At 44.8% G+C, this 19,914-nt stretch overlaps 1 protein-coding gene across 6 annotated transcripts in view; it reads left to right on the top strand.

Moving 5' to 3' along the window:
* CCDC138 (coiled-coil domain containing 138) overlaps positions 1–19,914 on the top strand; it is a 62,752-nt gene that overhangs the window by 31,107 nt on the left and 11,731 nt on the right. For 2 of the 6 annotated variants that reach the window (XM_026647704.2, XM_026647713.1), the window contains one exon: positions 7,284–7,460. In XM_026647704.2, the coding sequence (XP_026503489.1) occupies positions 7,284–7,460 (177 nt within the window). Of the gene's footprint in view, positions 1–7,283; positions 7,463–7,802; positions 7,881–9,934; positions 10,155–11,906; positions 12,003–19,914 lie in introns of those variants that run through there. The other 4 variants (XR_003369606.2, XR_003369607.2, XM_026647724.2 and 1 more) reach the window with 4 other exon arrangements.

The raw sequence follows: 19,914 nt of genomic DNA, 5'->3' as shown, positions 1-19,914 counted from the left end.
TGTCAGTCCACACTACCAGGGAAAGCGTCGACATTGGAAGCAGTGCACTGTGGGCAGCTATCCCACAGTTCCCGCAGTCCCCGCTGCCCAGTGGAATTCTGGGTCGAGCCCCCAATGGCTTCTGGGTAAAAAATTGTGGCGAGGGTGCTTTTGGGTAACTGTCGTCATCCGTCAGTCACTACCGCCCTGCCTCCCTCCCTGAAAGCGCCGGCGGGAAATCAGTTCGCGCACTTTTTGATCAGTGACAGCGCGGACGCCACAGCACTGCGATCATGGATCCCGCTGCGACCATCGCTGCAGTTGTGGCCGTTCTCAACGCCTCGCACCTTATCATACACCTTTCCCAGAGGCAGATGCAGAGAAATCAGGCGAGGAGGCTACGGCAGCGGAGTGAGGGCCTGAAGTCGGAGAGTAGCACAGAGCTGTCAGAAACCACGACACCCAGCGCCGAGGACATCACGTTTGCAATGGGGCATGTGGATTTTGTTGAACGGCGATTCTGGGCCCGGGAAACAAGCACGGACTGGTGGGACCGCATAGTGCTTCAGGTCTGGGATGAATCCCAGTGGCTGCGAAACTTTCGCATGCGGAAGGGGACTTTCCTGGAACTTTGTGAGTTGCTGTCCCCTGCCCTGAAGCGCAAGGACACCCGCATGCGAGCAGCCCTGACTGTCCAGAAGCGAGTGGCCATAGCCCTCTGGAAGCTTGCAACGCCGGACAGCTACCGGTCAGTCGCGAACCACTTTGGCGTGGGCAAATCTACCGTGGGGGTTGTTGTCATGCAAGTAGCCAAGGCAATCGTCAAGGTACTGCTGTCAAAGGTAGTGACCCTGGGAAACGCGCAGGCCATCATAGATGGCTTCGCTGCGATGGGATTCCCAAACTGCGGTGGGGCTATAGATGGGACTCACATCCCTATCCTGGGACCGGGCCACCAGGCCAGCCAGTACATCAATAGAAAGGGGTACTTTTCAATGGTGCTGCAAGCACTGGTGGACCATCGGGGACGGTTTACAAACATCTACGTCGGATGGCCGGGCAAGGTTCATGACGCTCGCGTGTTCAGGAACTCTGGTCTGTTTAGACGGCTGCAGGAAGGTATTTACTTCCCGGACCACAAGATAACTGTTGGGGATGTGGAGATGCCTACAGTGATCCTCGGGGACCCAGCCTACCCGCTAATGCCCTGGCTCATGAAGCCCTATACTGGCGCCCTGGACACAGAAAAAGAACTGTTCAACTACCGGCTGAGCAAGTGCAGAATGGTAGTGGAGTGTGCTTTTGGCCGTCTCAAGGGGAGATGGAGAAGCTTACTCACTCGCTGTGATCTCAGCGAAACCAATATCCCCATCGTTATTGCAGCTTGCTGTGTGCTCCACAATCTGTGTGAGAGCAAGGGGGAGACCTTTATGGCGGGGTGGGAGGTTGAGGCAAATAGCCTGGCTGCTGATTACGCCCAGCCAGACAGCCGGGCGATTAGAAGAGCCCAGCGGGACGCGCTGTGCATCCGGGAGGCTTTGAAAGCCAGTTTCAAGGCTGAGCAGGGTACCCATTGACTTTTAAGTTTGTGGACACAGAAGCTGAACTTGCCCCCGTTTCTTTACCCAGTTGCCGTCGACTATCCTCTCCAATTACATACCCCCTTCACCCCCTTCCCAAAAAATAAAATCTGTTCTGTTTTGTTCATGGACACCGTTGTCTTTATTACTGTTTTCACGGGAATGTTTTAAACCTGGGACGCAGACTGTGGCGGGGAGCGGGTTTAGGGTTGTGATGCAAATGATGCTTCTAAACTCCAGGAATGACAGGCTCCGCGATGGTGGACTGGTTGTTTCAACGGAGCCTGCCAGCCCTCCTGGCCGGGACTGCGTGTATGTGTCGGCTATGTGACTGTCTTGCAGGGGGAGGAGGGTTACAGATCCCCTGCTGCGCGGCTCTGTGATCCAGGGTAAGGACCGCTGCATAAGATCTGTAACTGCCCTCCCCCGCCACCAAGTCACAGAGCAACACCACCGCCCCCACCACACAGAACATGAAAACCACCTCCCAGACTGACCAGGATAACTAGTCACTGCACTGTATATGTGCCCTGCTGCTGCACCTGCCCCCTGCTAAAGGTGACTGTCCTGTCCAATGACCAAGGCCCTTCCCCCCCCTCCAGACAGACTCCCCTCCAAAAGAAGAGGATGGAAACAGAAATGAACAGAAACGTATTCTTTATTAACAACCGCACATGGAACGGGGGGGTGAAACTTGGACGGGGCCTTGTGTGAGGCGGGTAGGAAAGGACTTTTCAAATTTTGGGGAATGAGAGCCTTCTAGTGGTAGAGCAGTCCGCAGGGGTGGAGTGAAATTTTTCCCGGCCCCTTCCACCCCTCCGTGTTTGGACTTTGGGTGAGGGGGGTATGGGACTTGGTGGCGGGGCAGGGCAGTTACAGAGAGACTGCAGCGGGGCTCTCTCCTCCTGCCTCCGGTCCTGCAGAACATCCACAAGGCGGCGGAGCGTGTCCGTTTGCTCCCTCATTAGTCCAAGCAGCGTTTGAGTAGCCTGCCTGTCCTCCTGTCGCCACCTCTCCTCCCGTTCAATGTTTGCCCGGTGCATTTGGGACAAGTTCTCCCTCCACTGTGTCTGCTGGGCTGCCTGTGCTCGGGAGCATTCCATTAGTTCAGCAAACATGTCTTCCCGTGTCCTCTTCTTCCTCCTCCTAATGTGCGCTAGCCTCTGGGCAGATGTGGCTGTGGGAATTGGAAAAAGGGAGTGAATTCCTGAGACAGAGCAATGTATCTGTGAACAGAGAACATAGTCTTTCTCTGTGAACAAGACCATGCAGAGCACCTATCACACGCGCACTGAGGACAAGGTCGAATTTTCGGCCCTCGCCTACAGTGCCTGCGGTCTTGCTGTGGCGAGCTGAGGAGCAGGGCAGGACACCGGACTTTGTCTAGATGGCAAACATGGTAAGCCGTAGACTTGTGGCCGCTTAAAACTTTAAGAGTGGCACTGGCCTCCTTTCACATAGAAAGCAATGCGAGTCTCTGCTGGCAGCAATCCTGCAAGCATGAACTCTGGCCCTGTCCCAGCCCCTCGCGGCTGTAAACCGCGTGGCTGTAAACCGGCGGTTGCAGTTCTGTAAAGGGACGGGCAAGCAGTCCCAATACTAACTTTCCCCTACCTAATTCACAGCAGGGAGTCATGCCTGACATCACCCTCCTGAAGGTCTCCGAGAGCCAGAAGGAGAAGATGCTCCGGGACAGCCTGCAGAAACCGGGGCCATTTGCTGCACTGCTGTGCAAGGCCATGATCCCGGAGTACCTGCTGGCGTTGTGGCAGGGAAACGTGTCCTACCACGGGGGGCCTAATAAGCTGTCCCTGCCCAGGAACCTGCTGATGAGGCTTGAAAAACACCTGCAGGAGGTGTATGAGGAGTTCTCCCCGGAGGATGTCGCCTCGATCCCCGGTTACATTGACCAGTTCTTGGCTTAGGTGCCCTTGGAGGGACAAATGACTGCAGGGTTTTGGGCACTATAATCATGAAGCGGACATTGTGAGATTTTTTTAAAATGGTTCGGACTATATATTGAGGCGCCCAAAGACGGAGTAATCATGATACACTTTGCACTGATTCCCCTTTTGTTTGACTTTCCTGTTTACATGTTTTTAAGCACTTTACCCACTGTTAATATTTTCAATCTTCCTGTTTTGTTGCAAATAAATGTTTACATGTTTTAAAGCACTTTAGCTACTGTTAATATTTTAAATATGCCAGTTATGTTGTAAATAAATGTTTGGATATTTAAAACACTTACTGCTTGATCCTTCCCCTGAATCTGTGTCTGGGGTAACGGCTGGGGAGGGTTGGTAGGGGATCTCTGTCAGGGTGATGAAGAGCTCCTGGCTGTCGGGCAAATCAGCGTTGTAAGCGCTGTCTACTGCCTCGTCCTCCTCATCTCCTTCCTCCTCTTCCCCGTCCGCTGAGGAACCGGCCGCGGACAATATCCCATCCTCAGAGTCCACGGTCAGGGGTGGGGTAGTGGTGGCGGCCGCACCTAGGATGGAATGCAGTGCCTCGTAGAAACGGGATGTGTGAGGCTGGGATCCGGAGCGTCCGTTTGCCTCTTTGGTCTTCTGGTAGCCTTGTCTCAGCTCCTTGATTTTCACGCGGCACTGCGTTGCATCCCGGCTGTAGCCTCTCTCTGCCATGGCTTTAGAGATCTTCTCATAGATCTTTGCATTCCGTCTTTTGGAGCGCAGCTCGGAAAGCACGGACTCATCTCCCCACACAGCGATGAGATCCAAGACTTCCCGATCCGTCCATGCTGGGGCCCTCTTTCTATTGGATTGCACGGCCATCTCTGCTGGAGAGCTCTGCATCGTTGCCACTGCTGCCACTGCTGCTGAGCTCGCCACGGTGTCCAAACAGAAACTGCGCTTCAAACTGCCCAGACAGGAAAAGGAATTCAAATTTTCCCGGGGTGTGGCTGGTCAGAGCATCCGAGCTCGGACTGCTGTCCAGAGCGTCAACAGAGTGGTGCACTGTGGGATAGCTCCCGGAGCTATTACCGTCGATTTCCATCCACACCTAGCCTAATTCGATATGGCCATTTCGAATTTAGCGCTACTCCTCTCGTTGTGGAGGATTACAGAAATCGATTTAAGGAGGGCTCTATGTCGAACTAAATGGCTTCGTGGTGTGGACGGGTGCAGGGTTAATTCGATATAACGGCGCTAAATTCGACATAAAAGCCTAGTGTAGACCAGGCCTGAGAGAGTACTACCACCTATTCTTTGACTCCTGATTTTAAATGTGGATTGTGCAAATAAAACCCGTTCTTTGTTTTGTAGAATGTTTCCAAATTTTAAAACATCTGTTATAGAGAATAGAGGGACAGGGGGACTATGTATTTTGGAGAACTGGTAATGCGCTATAGAGATTTTCACCTTTCGGCTGCCAATATAAATCCATCCCCAATGTCAACTTTTGTTCACCATCTACCCTGAGATCTATTGGGTGGCTATTCAGTGGCTTCCATGAAATGTGTTAGTGATTTCAGGCCAGTTCTCAGTAGGCAGATGTCCACATCACAAGACTACTACCACTTTTATCATTGGCAGCCTAATCAGGGAGGCTAAGGATTAAATAACTCTGGAGATTGAACTGTGCTTTCGTATTTACAGATGCAATCTCTCCAGACTAGGTAGGAATCACATTAGTGCGACATTATGTGGAAGTTTACCCTGTCACTGCTTGTGCTATATTTGTTTTAAGACTAAAATTCCTGATAAAGGTGTGTCTTAGGTTTGGTTTTTGAAGTTTTTAAAACAGATACAGGTTCTAATAATTAGAAGAATGTTATTCTATCTAATAGACTAATGTGAAATATATTCTTAAAATGAGAATCACATTGATAAGAGGTCCCTCCTGATATTAAAAAACAAACAAACCCCAACATGAATAGTTGCCATACTAAGACTCATTAATCAAGCTAAACAGCTAAAGCCAATACTTACAATGGTAAAACTTTTTAGCTTCTCATTATTGATTTTTACTGTTAGTTTATATGCTGTGGTTAAGTATGATCTGCAATAATAAAAAGCACATTCGTGAAATTACTGCATATGAATTTTGATCACACATTGAAAGTAAAGCACTGATTTTCTTCTATTCATAATGCAAGAGCTTCAGTAAGATTACTTTTTTCTTCTAAAGTGTCGTAAATCCAGGAGGTGGCACTGTAACTAAACTTTTCTTACTACAGAATGGCTCCATTATATTTAATTATTTCATCCTGTAACTGAGTAGTGTGTTTTTATTCCTAAATAGGAATTTGAAATAGGGAGATCTGAAATATCGGACCTGTGGTTATTTAAGGCACTTAGATGAGTTCATTATCTAACTGTGAGTCTCAAGTCCCTGTATATTTTAATATACTCTAGAGTGGTAATCAGCATATAAACTGAAAGATTAAACTTCTCCTCTGAGCAAATCCTCGTGAAAGTAAATGGGAATGGAGTAGTTGCGATCTTTGTCTTTATCCAGTACTCTTCTCCTTCATCTCTGAGAACATTAGTAGATGTCTCCCAAATGTTGAGGAACACACAGTCTCAAGCTAGGCAGGTTTATTCATTATACCACACTTCAGAGGAAAAAACCCTCTAATGTATCTACAGCCGTAATTTAGTAAGATACAAAAGCATGTGACTAACTTGAAGCACATGAGTAATCCCTTTGAAGTCAGTGGACTACTTTGTGTATTAAAGTTGCGTGTGCATAAGTACTGTCCTGAATAAAGGCCCTAATAGGTATGAGAGAAGTTCAGGTTGTCCATTTAATTACTGCTGGAACTAGAATACAATACAAGAACAAAAGTCACAATTGTGTCACTTTCTGACTATTTTTATCTTCAACATTCATGTGTATTTTTAGGAAATTGGCACAGTATGTCTTAAATATTTTATGTATCATACATGTAAAATTTGAAGAAAAGTAAACAATAGATTTGTACATAAGCAGGCTTTAAAGTTATCCTAGCCTTGTCCTTCCCTTTCATGGTTTAATTTGTATAAAAAAAAAATTAAAGCTGGATCATGAAACTAGTTAAAATTTGTATTTATTGGAATTTATGTAGCACTTGCTGAGAAACTTGTAGGAGGAGAGCAAACAAAGCTGGGGAGATAGACTAACTCACAATTCAAAACCAGTGCAGCATGTTTCTATGTTTCAAAGCCATAAAGCAAACAGTGTTACACCTTGAAGTATTCAGTGATGTGAAAAAAAATAATGTTCATAGCAATAGGGATTGGGATTTCACTGATTCTGTAGATCTGTTTCTTGTTAATATTGGGAATAATATGATATTGAGAATAAAATTGAATTTCTGCATTCATCATTCATGCAGTATAGAAATAAGCATTTCTGTTAATTTTAACCTGGATTATAAAGCTTTATTGAGTGCAGGAGAGGGCTCACTTCATCTCTTGAGCAAAATACTTAAATCTAACCTTTATAAGTCATACTTTTAAAAAATGTGGGCTGCCCCCAACTTCCCTGTTCCCTACTTTAAACCAAGGCACAGTAAACCGTCAATTAGAAATATAGGAAATATTAAAATAAAGGTCTAACAATTTAAACCTTAATATCTTGATCCATTTAATCTTCTAATTTTGTTACATTTTTTATAGCTGTATAATTATTAATCTCAAAGTAACTATTTATACTAAACTTTATAGATCAGACATTAGAACTGTGATTATAAAATTGTTTGCATTTTAATGTCTCTTTCAGCTGATTATCTGGCTCAGGCATTTGATTCCCTTTGCGTGGATTTGAAGACAGATGAAGGGAAGGCCTTGTTTTTGGAGTACCAATCTCTGCCTGTTATATTAAGTCACTTAAGAATATCCAGTAGAGGTCTGCTTTCCAATGCCATTGATGGTTTACTTCAGATGACAATGGAATCTGGTAAATTCGCTTAATTTTAAACAATAAAAATATAGGATTATTAAATGAAAAACAAATGCAATGAAACTTAAATCCTAAGTGAAAAACAATCCGTACTTTCTTTCTGATGTAATATGTAGTAGCAAGTAGTACTTATCTTTTTGTCATATAAATACAGCAGTTGTGAAGCTGTTCCCTAGCTGCATGAGTTAGCTGTTTCTCATTCTTTATGTATAAGTCAATTCTTTTGGGATTTTTTTTTTATTTCTTATATATATATGCAGCATATTTTCAGATCTGTTTTCTGATTTATCCCTGTTACATTTTGAAACTCATTTTAAGGTTTTTCCATTGCTCCTGTAGGTGATGGGCACATTTCTAGTTTCTCTGAAGTCAGTCTATGCTAGAACAGACATTGGATGCAAGTCCTTCTGCCATCAGGTGGAGACATGAAAATAGCCAGGCTCTTGTATGAACTCTCTTTATAATTTGAGTGAGTAGCTGATGCTGCTCAGTTTTTCCATTTCTAATAAGTAAAAGTGACTTTTCTAGATGGCTTGGTGACGTTTTGTTTTTGTTTACTGTTACTGGATGACCTGGCTCTTTAAGGGGGGGTGGGGCTCAGCCTTACCTGTGCCACTTTTAAACTGCATCCCCAAGTGATTGGTGTTGAGGTTAGCGATCAGATGATCCCCTGATGCTCAGATAAGAGGCACTGCTTCCCTATATGAAAGGTTACTCAGAGGATGAGAAACCTGCAGGAAGGCTTCTGCAGGAGACCAAGGGTTAGAGAGGACCTGGAGAAAGAGGCCTTCTGTGCCAGGCATGTGTGGGACAAGGGCAGAACCCTTAAGTGGAAGAGGCTTTAGGAAGCACCAAACAGCAGGACCTGGGTTTTGGAAAAGAACTATTGAACAAAGGACTAAGGAAATATATAGTTGGAGAAAGTCTGTTTTTAATTTAAGTTGACACTGAACTGTGATATTATTTTAATAAAACTGACCCCAAGAAAGGGTGTTTCTCAACAAACGAGAGCTTATGTGCAGTTATTGGTGGGTTCAGGAAGGGGAAACTGAGGCAGAGGATGGGTCAGATGCTGTATCGGGGGATCCCTGGTACATAAACCTTTTTTGATTTGTAAAAATGTCTGGGTTTTTAGACCAAGAGGGGAATGCCACTGGGTTAGAAATATTGAAGGTAGTCAGCTGGGCATTTTTACATACTTAACTGTTTTGGTTTCTCCAAGAACTTAAATTTCAAACCAAACTCCCCATTGTATCTTTGTGCTGGTGGAAACGGGACTGTTTGCTCTGCCTTAAAAAAGATACTCTTAAAAATATTACTGGTGGAAGGCTGAACAGCATCAAATAGCCTAATGAGATGAATGTCACATGTGTTCATCTGATTTTAACTCTACCCCTCTCTCTTCAACCCTCCCATCCTTCCCTTCTTCACACACCCCTGTGCTGCTAGTGTTGCAGTTTTATTTCTGAAGCTACGGTGTTTGCTGCACCAGTATAGCTTGCAGCTAATGTTGATTCAGCAGACCTTGACATTACTCATAAAGAAAGACCACAAGTTCAGTGACAAAGGATTGGCCAGGTTTATTGTCTTCAAAGCACGGTACTAGAGCCCCTCATACCAAGCAGGTTCACTAACATATGTATGTCTGTGACAAGATATCGGCTCAATCAACATAATATTGTTTGCTAGGCCAATCCAAAACTGCCCCTCCTATGACTTTTTCTTTTATACATTGGTACAAATAAGTTACTTATTACACTCCAGATGTTGTTAGGTACCATTCTTGTACCTTGTATCTGATAGTTTGAACAAAACATCCTCCTCCATTATCCTGTCATTCCCTCCTTATCTCACAAGGGATCTGTGACTTCCTGTATCATCCCTTTAGGAATGTACTTGATTAGCTGATACCTAGCCTTGCTGTTCTGATAAGGCCTACTTTGGCTCACAGCCTTGGTTCATACTTTTAACCAGGCTTAGGGCTCCAGTAAGGCCTACACCCTTTACTAAATTATTTTCCCCAACACTAATAGTTGTAGATGTTCGGTGAAGTAGTTGTTGGTTGTGTTGGGAGAGGATAGTTTGATAAGGAGTTGTATTCAGAAGAGTGGTTAAAGATTTTGACAGCTGGTAGTGTTTGTGGGGGAAGAGTTAAGGTTCTTCTTTGAGTGATTGCACATTTCAGGTATGCATATGCGCAGTGCACCAGAGCCAGAGATATTTCCCTTAATGATATCTGTCATGGCAGCGCATGCACCCTTTGCTGTCTCGTGCTGTTGCATGACCCATCCTCAGCCTCCCTCAGTTGCTTCTTACTGCTTGTGACTGGTAGTCAGAGCATGTTGCTTTGCTCTGCAAGTGTTCTCCCTTTCAGAAAATCTTTTTTTTTTTTGTATGTAGTTAGTGTACTTGTCTATAGTTAGTTAGAATTTTGGAGTAAATTTCATTTATTTTACTTAATTTTTATTTAGAGTGTTGGTTTCCACCTGTTCTGGGAAAAGAATCTAGAAGTTATAGTGGATCACAAATTGAATCAGAGTCAACAATGTGGTGCAGTTGGAAAAAAGGATAATATCAATCTGGGATATATTAACACAAATGTAAGACACAGGAGACAACTGTCTCACTCACTCACCACTGGAGAGGCCTCAGCTGGAGTGCTGTGCCCAATTGTGGGCACCAACCTTTAGGGTATGTATTCACTACCTGCCGGATCGGCGGGTAGTAATCGATCTATCACGTTTCGTCTTAGACGTGATAAATCGATCCCCAAACCCGCTCCCCGTCGACTCCGGAACTCCACCAGAGCGAGAGGTGGTAGCAGAGTCAACGGGGGAGCCGCGGCCATCGATTCCGCGCCGTGAGGACCTGAAGTAAATCGATCTAAGATACTTCGACTTCAGCTACGCTATTCACGTAGCTGAAATTGCGTATCTTAGATCGATTCCCCTCTTTCCCCCCCCCACCCCCCGTGTAGACCAGCCCTTAGAAAAGATATGAGCAAATTGGAGAGTCCAGAGGAGAGCAACAAAAGTGGTAAAAGGTTTAGAAAACCTGACCAATGAGGAAAGGTTAAAAAAATTGGGCATGTTTAGTCTTGAGAAAAGAAAACTGGGGGGAACTGATAAGTCTTCATATATGTTAAGGGCTGTTATAAAGAGGAAAGTGATCAATTGTTCTCCATTGAACTCCACTGAATGTAGGACAAGTAGTAACAGGGGGGCTTAATCTGCAGCAAGGGAGATTTAGGTTAGATATGAGGAAAAACTTTCTAACGATAAGGGTAGTTAAGCTCCGGAATAGGCTTCAAAGGGAGGATGTGGAGTGCCCGTCATTGGAGATTTTTAAGAACAGGTTAGACAAAACACCTGTCAGGGATGTTCTAGGTTTACTGGTCCTGCCTCAGAGCAGACGGCTGTATTTGAGGACTTCCTGAGGTCCCTTCCAGTCCTATAGTTGTATGATTCTGTCTTGTCTGGGGCTTGAAGTCCCTGCAGATTTGACAGTGGTCCCCAATGTGACTCTCCTTGAGGACCTACCGTGCTATATGCAAGGTACATCCTGTACCGATTGATCTTCAGACTTCATCTGGCTTACCTATCAGTAAGGTCCAATCCTTGGTGCCTTGCCTGGTGCCATCCAGATGCAAACTCAGTATGTTGTCCCTGGTATCAGTGTCTCCAGAGGCATGGCACCTGTCCACGATACCACATGGTACCACACCTCCCTGGCTACGTGACTCTTCTTTGGTGCCTGATGTAGGTTCCTTTGGCTCTCGCTCCCAGGATAGAAGGCATCATTCAACTTAATTGTGAAGATTCCACTCCTGATATCCAGAAGAGCTCCCGTGGTGGTCCAGGGACACACATCCTTGGGCTGATAGAGATAGGGGTCCTGTATCCTACCAATGGCCGTATTGAAACAATTGGGGTTCCTCCCCACCACCAAATCCTCCCCAGTTCCTCTGCCCTCCAGATCCCCAAGCAGACGTCAGGATAGTTCACATGTGGAATTTCAAGGTTACCTGTGGTACCAATGCCAGTAGCAAGCAGGAACATTACATACCACAATTTCCATCTGGGGAGGTATAGAAAGCTCCTGCTCAACCTTCTTTGCACACCTCCTCCTCATCACCTGATTGATGAGGTAGTGGTGTCTCGGAAGTCCTCTTCTCTTCAGGATGACTACCAGGCCTACCAAGAGCTCCTAATGAGCTTGACATCCAGGTTGAGGTAGTTCAAGAGAGTTCTCAAAGACTGGGAGACATACTGGGGTCAGCAAGACCTTCCAGTGTGACTCTACCTATAAATGAAGTCATACCAGAGCCCACAAGATTACTGTGGCAAATGCCATTGTCTCTGCTGCTGACAGCCACGAGAACTAAGTGCAGGTAGCATGTCCCTTCTCAGGGCTCTGAACCTTTCTACACTTATCCCTTGCCAGGTTCTTTGGTTGATTCGACAGTAAATGAAAGAGCACGTCCGGGACGGCCATCGTCTACCCCAAAGGATAAAGATGCAAAAAGACTCAACCTTTTTGGTAAGATATATTCTACTGCTAGCCTGCAGTTTCATATATCTGATCAGCAAGCCTTGCTGGCCAGATATGATTTTTCTCTGTAGGGCAGTGTTCTCAAGTTCATTGACAAGTTACCAGAGGATGCCAGGAAAGCATTCTGGGCCATCTTGGAAGAGGGCAAACTCGTGGGTAGGACCTCTCTCTCTGTCCCCCCGCCCCCCAAGATGCATTCGATGAGATAGATTCAGCAACCAGAGCTGCAGTAATGATGTGTAGTTGTTCATGGGTCAAGCCTTGAGTCTTCCATGGGAGGTCCAGCAGACTATTCAGGATTTCCCCTGGGAAGGTTCAACCCTATTCTCTCAGCAGACTGATGAGAAGTTTCACAGTCTCAAAAGACTTGAAGGCTACATTGAAAACACTGGGATTTCACACTCTATTCCGTAAAAAGAAACAATTCTGCCCTCAGTCGTACCAACGATACCTGCATTTCATGCTTAGGCAGTCTGACCACCCTAGAAAAAAGTGGGGAAACTGCTAACAAAGTTTGATGGGTCCACTCTTTAAACTGATGGCTACCTGCTCTTGACTCCATCGACTCGTGAAAGTAGCATTTTTTGGTAGCCATTACCTCTGCAAGAAAGAGAGGCAGAATTATGAGCGTTGGTAGCTCATGCTCCCTATACAATCTTTTATAAGGGCAAAGTACTTACATCTGCATCAAATTTTTTTGACTAAAGTAGTGTTGGGATTCCACCTCAATCAAGTGATATACTTATCAACTTTTTCCTAAGCCCCATTCTCATAAGGAAGGAGACTTCATACCGTGGATGTTAGAAGAGCAGTAACTTTTTATTTGAACAGAACTAGATTGTTTAGGTCATCCTCCCAGCCATTCATGGCAATTGCAGAGAGGGTGCAAAGCGTTCTTGTCTTGACTCAGAGAATCTCATCCTGGATTTCCTCCTAAATGTATCTGTGCTATGACATTGTTAATGTAACCCCTCTGGGTAGAGTAGTAGGGCACACAACAAGATCTCAAGCAGCTTCCTTAAGCTTCTGCCCTAAGTACCTATAACAGGTATTTGTAGAGCAGCAATTTGGTTGTCGGTACATACTTTTACAATTTATGCTATACCTCAGCATTCCAGACATGATGCCAAGTTCGGATGAGTAGTCCTTCAGTCACTCTTCGAGTAGATTAGAAAATCCACCCCCAGACTGCTTGCGAGTCACTTGAAGTAGAATGGACACGTGCAATCACTCAGAGAAGAAAAAAACAGTTACTGACCTTCGAGATATTGCACTTGTCCATTTCACGACCCACTCTCCTTCCCCTTTATAGACGAATGATCCTGGTATTTTCTCATGGAGGCTGCCCTAATTCTTCAAAAGGGGCCTCGTCAAAGACTTCTTCCAGAAGTACTTCCCCTGCTTTACGCATTGATGGATGCAGGAGTTCATTGTTGCCAGAGTTGCCTTTTGGGAGGCTCAGAGCTTCTGAGCTTTCTCAGCTTCAGAAGCATAAGAAGTCAGTATCAGATTCGTCAGAGTCTCAAAGGAGACATTCCTCCTCAGAAAGCTCCTCCGGTACCGATAGTAAAGTGCGCCCTTCAGTTTACTGTTCTCAAATACTAGCTCATGCTGTGTCTCTTGACGTTGAGCTGTTGACTCTGGTGTCCTTTCAGGGGCCATCGAGACTAGCTCTTGCTCTAGCAGAGACATTGGGTCAGTCTTCTCTGATCTTGGTGGAGCAACCGTGTCTCTCTTTACTGACAACACTAGAAGCTTATGCTGCAGCAGAGACCTTTAGAATCTCTCAATAACACGGTTTGTCACCTCTTGTTCAGGGTAAGGACTCTCATTTGGCACCGCCGCAGGTACTACATGTCTTAGCTATGGTACATTTCACAGTGGCTCCACCACTGTCCAACTCTATACCACACTTGACCTCGGCACCAGTGCTGATGCTGATTTGTTGTACGGTACCAGCAGTCAGGAAGTCATCCATGCTTCCTTTGATGCTTCGAACCCAGCACTGATACAGATCCCAGTCTCCAAAGACAACCCCCAGTACCACACTGCTGTGGGCTTCAGACTACCCCAGGTCTGTCTTGGAGTCTAAAGATGGCTTGCTGATTACATGTTACAGACACAGTGGGGCATCCTCTAGATCATGCTTTCAGTTCCACAAGTGATCTCAGACAGGGGCAGAGCACAGAACTGGGAGACTTGGACCTGGCATTCCTGGGGTCCAGTACCATTCTGACCGCCTCAGTGGTCATATTGGATGCCATGAGGGACACCTCTAGCTTCCAGGTCACCTTCTCCACCCCCTTGTAAAGTCACAAAAGCCAGGAGGGAAGTCTCTCCCACTGATACCTAGAGACAGGTGGTGGTGGTACTGACCGACCTTGGAGATTGGCATCACCAAGGCTACCCCAACAGTTGGTGGAACAGCACGCTGTCTCAGTACTGCAGGATCAGCCTTAGAAAGTCTCTCCAGTGCCCCCTCCTAATGCTTTGTCCTCATCACTGGATGAGGCCCTGCTACTGGAGACGTCATCCCTGGTACTGGATGATTTCAAAGTATACCAAAAGCTCCTTAGATGGATGGCAGCTTCGCTTGAAAAACAAGTTAAGCTTGTAGAAGAGAGTAGCCATAAGGTTATTGATATTCTCCACCTAGCTACAACAGGAAAGATAGCATTGTTGATGGACATGGGTATCATGCAGCCTATTAAGACTCCGTGCCAGACCCCCTCATCCATTCCACCAGTGGCCAAACTCATTGAACAGAAATACCAAGTTCTGTCCGGGGGAGGGTTGAACATTTCTATACGTGTCCCATGCTAGGGTCACAGGTAGGGGCACTGTGAATGAAAGGGGTCTCCAGGGACAGTCTAAAGCCACCTCCAAAGGAAAACATGCAAAGAAACTGTATCTGTTTGGGAGGAAGAGTTTTTTCACATTAGGATTACAACTTCACAGCTAACTATCAGGTCTTACTGTCCAGATACAACTATATCAACTGGTGGGCAATCTCTTAGTTTACAGACAAACTTCTGGGGAGCTCTAAAGAGCAGTTCTGAGCCTTGGTTATAGACCACCAATTGGTTGCTTGTTCAGCACTGCAGACATCACTGGATGTGGCAGATTTGGCAGCCAGATCCATGGTGACAGCTGTCACCATGAACGGTTCTTCTTGGCGGCAGGCCTCTGGAGGTACAGTACAACAAACAAATGAAGACCTCACTTTCGAGGTACCTGATTTATTTTCATACAAGACAGATAAAGCACTTTACACCTGACAGGATTCTAGAGCTGTTTTGAAATTCTTAGGGCTCTCTATGCACCATCTACAAGAAGGACCAAATATCATGCTCAGCCACAACCAAGCGGTAGTATTTCTTTTTTTGACAGCCAGACCAGTCTAAGAGGAGGCAAAGATCACAGAGATGGAGGCTTCGAGCTCCTGCTTCTTTGTTTTCATCAAATAGGCATACCCAGGCCTCAAAGCAGCTGGCTTGACTGCTATATCGAGTACAGTGTACTCAGCAACCTGGATTCTACTGGCCTTTTCCTTCCTGGCCAGGTTATCCCACTTCCTACATGTATGGCAGGCTATTAATTTGGACAAGTTGGTGCTAAGCATGGTGGAATCTGATTATACCCTGCAATTTCTTTGTATCCCACCTTCCCTGACCATCTTTAGGGAACCTTCTCCAAGGTCTGCCCTAAGACTATAAGTGCAGACTCTACATACTTTAGGAGCTGTGAAAGAAGTGCCCCAGCCTCATTAAGGGAAGAGGGTTCTGTTTTCAATATTGCCTAAGACCCGAGGCCAGATGAGGTCTTAAACCCATCCCAGACCTTCGGAACTTAAACAAATACATCAAGAAGTTAAAGTTCAGTATAGTGTCTGTCACTGCTGTTATTCCTACCGTAGCTCCAGGAGACTGTTATACTACCTTCGACTTTCAGGGATGCCTGTTTCCATATGGCGATCCATCGCTAAGGTTTGTGATAGGTCAAGATCACTACCAATTCACTGTTCTGCCCTTTGGTCTATTATTGGCACAAGGGGTTTTTACCAACTTTAAGTCCGTGGTAGTGGCTTACCTTCAGCATAAGGATGTCTAGGTGTATTCTTACCTGGATGATTGGTTGATTTGAGGTCATTTAAACAGGTAGAGATTGTTATACATTGAATTCTCCAATTGTTCCTTTTTTTAGGCCTGAACATAATCAAGGAAAGGTTGATATTATCTCCCATACAGAGGGTGGAGTTCATTGGAGTTATTCTGGATTCCACCGTCTCCAGAGGTCTTGTACACCTTCCCAGGTTCCATGCTATTCAGGATCTCTATTTGTGTCTCTCAAGGATCACTCAAGAATTACTGCAAGGAATTGCCTTAGACTTCTGAGTCATATGTACATATGTGACCCCATCTGCCCCATGCCAGACAGCACCTCAGAGCAATGCAGGCTGGGCTCAGTGCAGTTCAGTGATCAATTTGTGCAGTTCACCATTTGCACAAACAATAAGCATCCTGATCAAGGTGCTGTCCTCACTGGACTGGTGGATGAACCATGAAGTCCTATTTGCTCCCCTTACTCCATCCATTACTCTAGTAAGGCTACATCAACCATGGGGTGGGGAGAGTATCTAGATTGCCTCCAAGCCCAGAGGCTTTGGTCCCCCCAAGAAGCAAGGTTACACATAATTGTCCTTGAGCAGCGAGTGATTTTTGCTGCATGCCAACAGTTTCTATCTCATGTTTGGGGCAAGATTCTCTAGGTATTCATTGACAACATCACAGCGGTGTTTTATGACAACAAACAAGGGGGTACCAGGTCAAACAGACTGTGCCAAAAGGTTTTCAAGTTATGGAATTTCTGCATTCAGAACTCCTATCTCTCAGGGCATCACACTTACCAGGAGTTCAGAACACACTGGCGGACCATTTGATCCAGTCTTTCACCCAAACCACAAATGGTCTCTCAACTCAGACATCCTGTCTGAGGTATCTCCTATAGAGTTTTTTTCCCCAAAGATGGACCTGTTTGCAACCTAACAGACAGGAAATGTCCCCAATTTTGCTCTGGGGAGGTCACAGCCTAAGGTCAGTCTTGGATACATTCTTCCTTCCCTGGGACTGTCTTGCCATATGCTTACTCGCCAGTCTTCCTAATTCTCATCCTCAGACTGAAGCAAGATGGGGGCAGAATGATACTGATAGCTCTAGCTTGGTTGAGACAACCCTGGTATTCAGAACTCAGCCAGCTGTTCACCAGAAGCCTCTGCTTCTGCCATTAATCAAATATTTAATCACATAGAACCATGGGCATGTGCTGCCCCTCACAGTGTGGTTCATCAGTGGTTAGATGCAGAAGTTCATTGCTCAGTGGCAGACCGGGATGTCCTACTTAAAGCAGGAAGCCTTCTACTACAGTAGCTACTCACCTGAGTAAGTGGAAATGTTTCTTTATCTGGGCAGTTTCCCAGAATCTGCCGCCAACACACATGGATTCAAGAAACTGTGGACTATCTCCTGCACCTCAAGCAATCTAATGTATCCCACAGCTCCCTTAGGAATCATGGGGCCACAATTTAAACATTTCATCCTAAAATCAATGTTAAAACTGTGCACTTATCCTGTAATGACCAGATTCTTCAAAGGTCTGTATAGATTGTTCCCTCCTGTTTGAGGCCCAATACCCATGTGAGAGTTAAATTTAGTATTGCCTGCTGTTCTGAGTCCCCCATTCAGGCCCATAGCTCCTGTGTCCTTGAAGATAGCCTACCTGGTGGCCATCACCTCAGCCAGGAGAGTGGGGGAATTGTAGGTGCTTGCCACAGAGCCACCATACACTGTCTTTTTATAAAAATTAATTTTAGCTTAGGATTCATCCTATGTTTTTGTCAAAGATGGTTTCTGATTTCCATCTTGGTCAGCCTATGTACTTTCCTGTTATTTTCCCAAAGCTGTATGCTCACAAGGGTGAACAAAAGCTGCACACCTTTGATGTGCGTTGAGCTTTGGCTTTTTATCTGGACAGGACGAAATCTTTGCAGGTCTCTACCCAGTTATTCGTTTCCTACACAGAACATATAAAAGGTTATGACTCAGACTCTCAAAATGGATTACCAGTTTCATCACTGTGTTTTGTGCTGCTATGGACAGGATGCCATCTGAGAAGTTGACAGTACACGCTACCAGAGTGCATGCAGCCTTGGCAGTGTTTGTGGGGCAGGTCTCTATTGTAGACATAGGCAGAGCAGTGACATGGTCTTCTGTCCATACATTTACCAGTCATTATGCTCTTACCACTCCATCAAGAGAGCATGTGAAGGTGGGAAAAGCAATGTTGCAGTCCCTTTTCTCCAAACTCCACCACCTTTAATAACACCTTGGGAGTCACCTATAGTGTAATGGACATATGCAAGTACTTGAAGAAAAAATGATTAGCCACCTTCTCATAACTGTTGTTCATTGAGTTGTGTTGCATATGTCCATTAGCCAGCCCACTCTCTTTCCCCTACACATCAGCTTTCTGATGCAAAGGAACTGAAGGCGGGGCAGAATGGCTTCACCCTTCAAACACTCGGAACAGAGCACACGGAGCTAGGGAAAACTCTCCAATGCTGGCGCATGAGATGCGCACACATCTACAATATAATGGACATATGCAGCACATCTTGAAGAACAACAGTTTTGAAAAGGTGAGGAATTGTTTTGTCATCTGGAAGTCCAGTTACAGATGAGTAACTTTTTTATTTCCTCCATTTTGCACTAACCCTTTTTTGTTTATATCTGACTTTTCTTGAATCCTGAGATTTTGATATTTTTCAAGAATAGAAGGCCTGCAGAATTTAAGTACAAACATACCTGGTCTCTGTAAACAGATAAATATAAAGTTAAATTTTTTAGCATATAAACTTTGATAGTTTTTGAACATTTTTTCTACTTAAGGTCCCAATTCTGCAAATAGTTGCATATGTGCTTCACTTCTCCTATGTGAGTAGCCCCATTAAAGTCAACGAAATGTCTCATGTGTAACTATTTGCAGGATGGGAACATAAAAGTTCAAATGGATATATTCAGTCTGCATTACTGAAAGAATAAGCTGTCAAGTTTGTAAATACCATTGGAAACAGTCACCAGTGTGTGGTGTTTTTTTTTAAGTTTATTTTTATTCTCATATTAGGCAGAACTTTTAAGATAAATAATTAGCAGAATTTTTAGAATTATTCTCCTTCGTAGCTTATAACCACAATAAAAGAATTTAGTGCAATTCTGCAATTGAACAAATCATACTCTAAAAGGACGCCAATATATTTGCTGTGGTTATTTTACTGAAGGATCATTTATATGGTCTTGAATGACATCTATGCATTCTCATAATTGCATTTAGAGATACATTTGCAATGTGATGTGGCAGCATAAAACACCAGTTGAGTTTTGGGTTGAATATGTGAGGACATTTTGTCATAGAACATGGGGAGGTAATAGGTCCTTTCTGTATGATTGTAGTTTGATTGCATTTGAAATATTGTGTTCCATTCTGGGCAGCTTATTACCTGAAAGGTATTGACATATTTGGAGGGAGTGAAGAAAAGAGCAACAAAAATGGATGGAGATTATAAAGATGGATTTACATCGAAGAATTAAGAGAGAAATATATATACCTTGCATATGCAGTGTTGTTTTAGCTGTGTCAGTCCCAGAATATTAGACAGATAAGGTGGGTGATGGAATATCTTTTATTGGACCAACTTCTTTTGGTCAGAAAGACAAGCTTTTGAGCTACATTGAGAAAGATCTGTGTGTCGTTCGAAAGCTTGTCTGTCTCATCAACAGAAGTTGGTCCAATAAAAAATATTACCTCACCTACCTTGTCTGTCTAATATACCTTGCTTAGATGTCTA

Source organism: Terrapene carolina, unplaced genomic scaffold (genome assembly GCF_002925995.2).
Source record: "Terrapene carolina triunguis isolate 2854851 unplaced genomic scaffold, T_m_triunguis-2.0 Scaffold21, whole genome shotgun sequence".
NCBI lineage: Eukaryota > Metazoa > Chordata > Testudines > Emydidae > Terrapene > Terrapene triunguis.
Note: the sequence above shows the minus strand (reverse complement) of the source record. Positions and strands in the feature narration are given on the sequence as shown.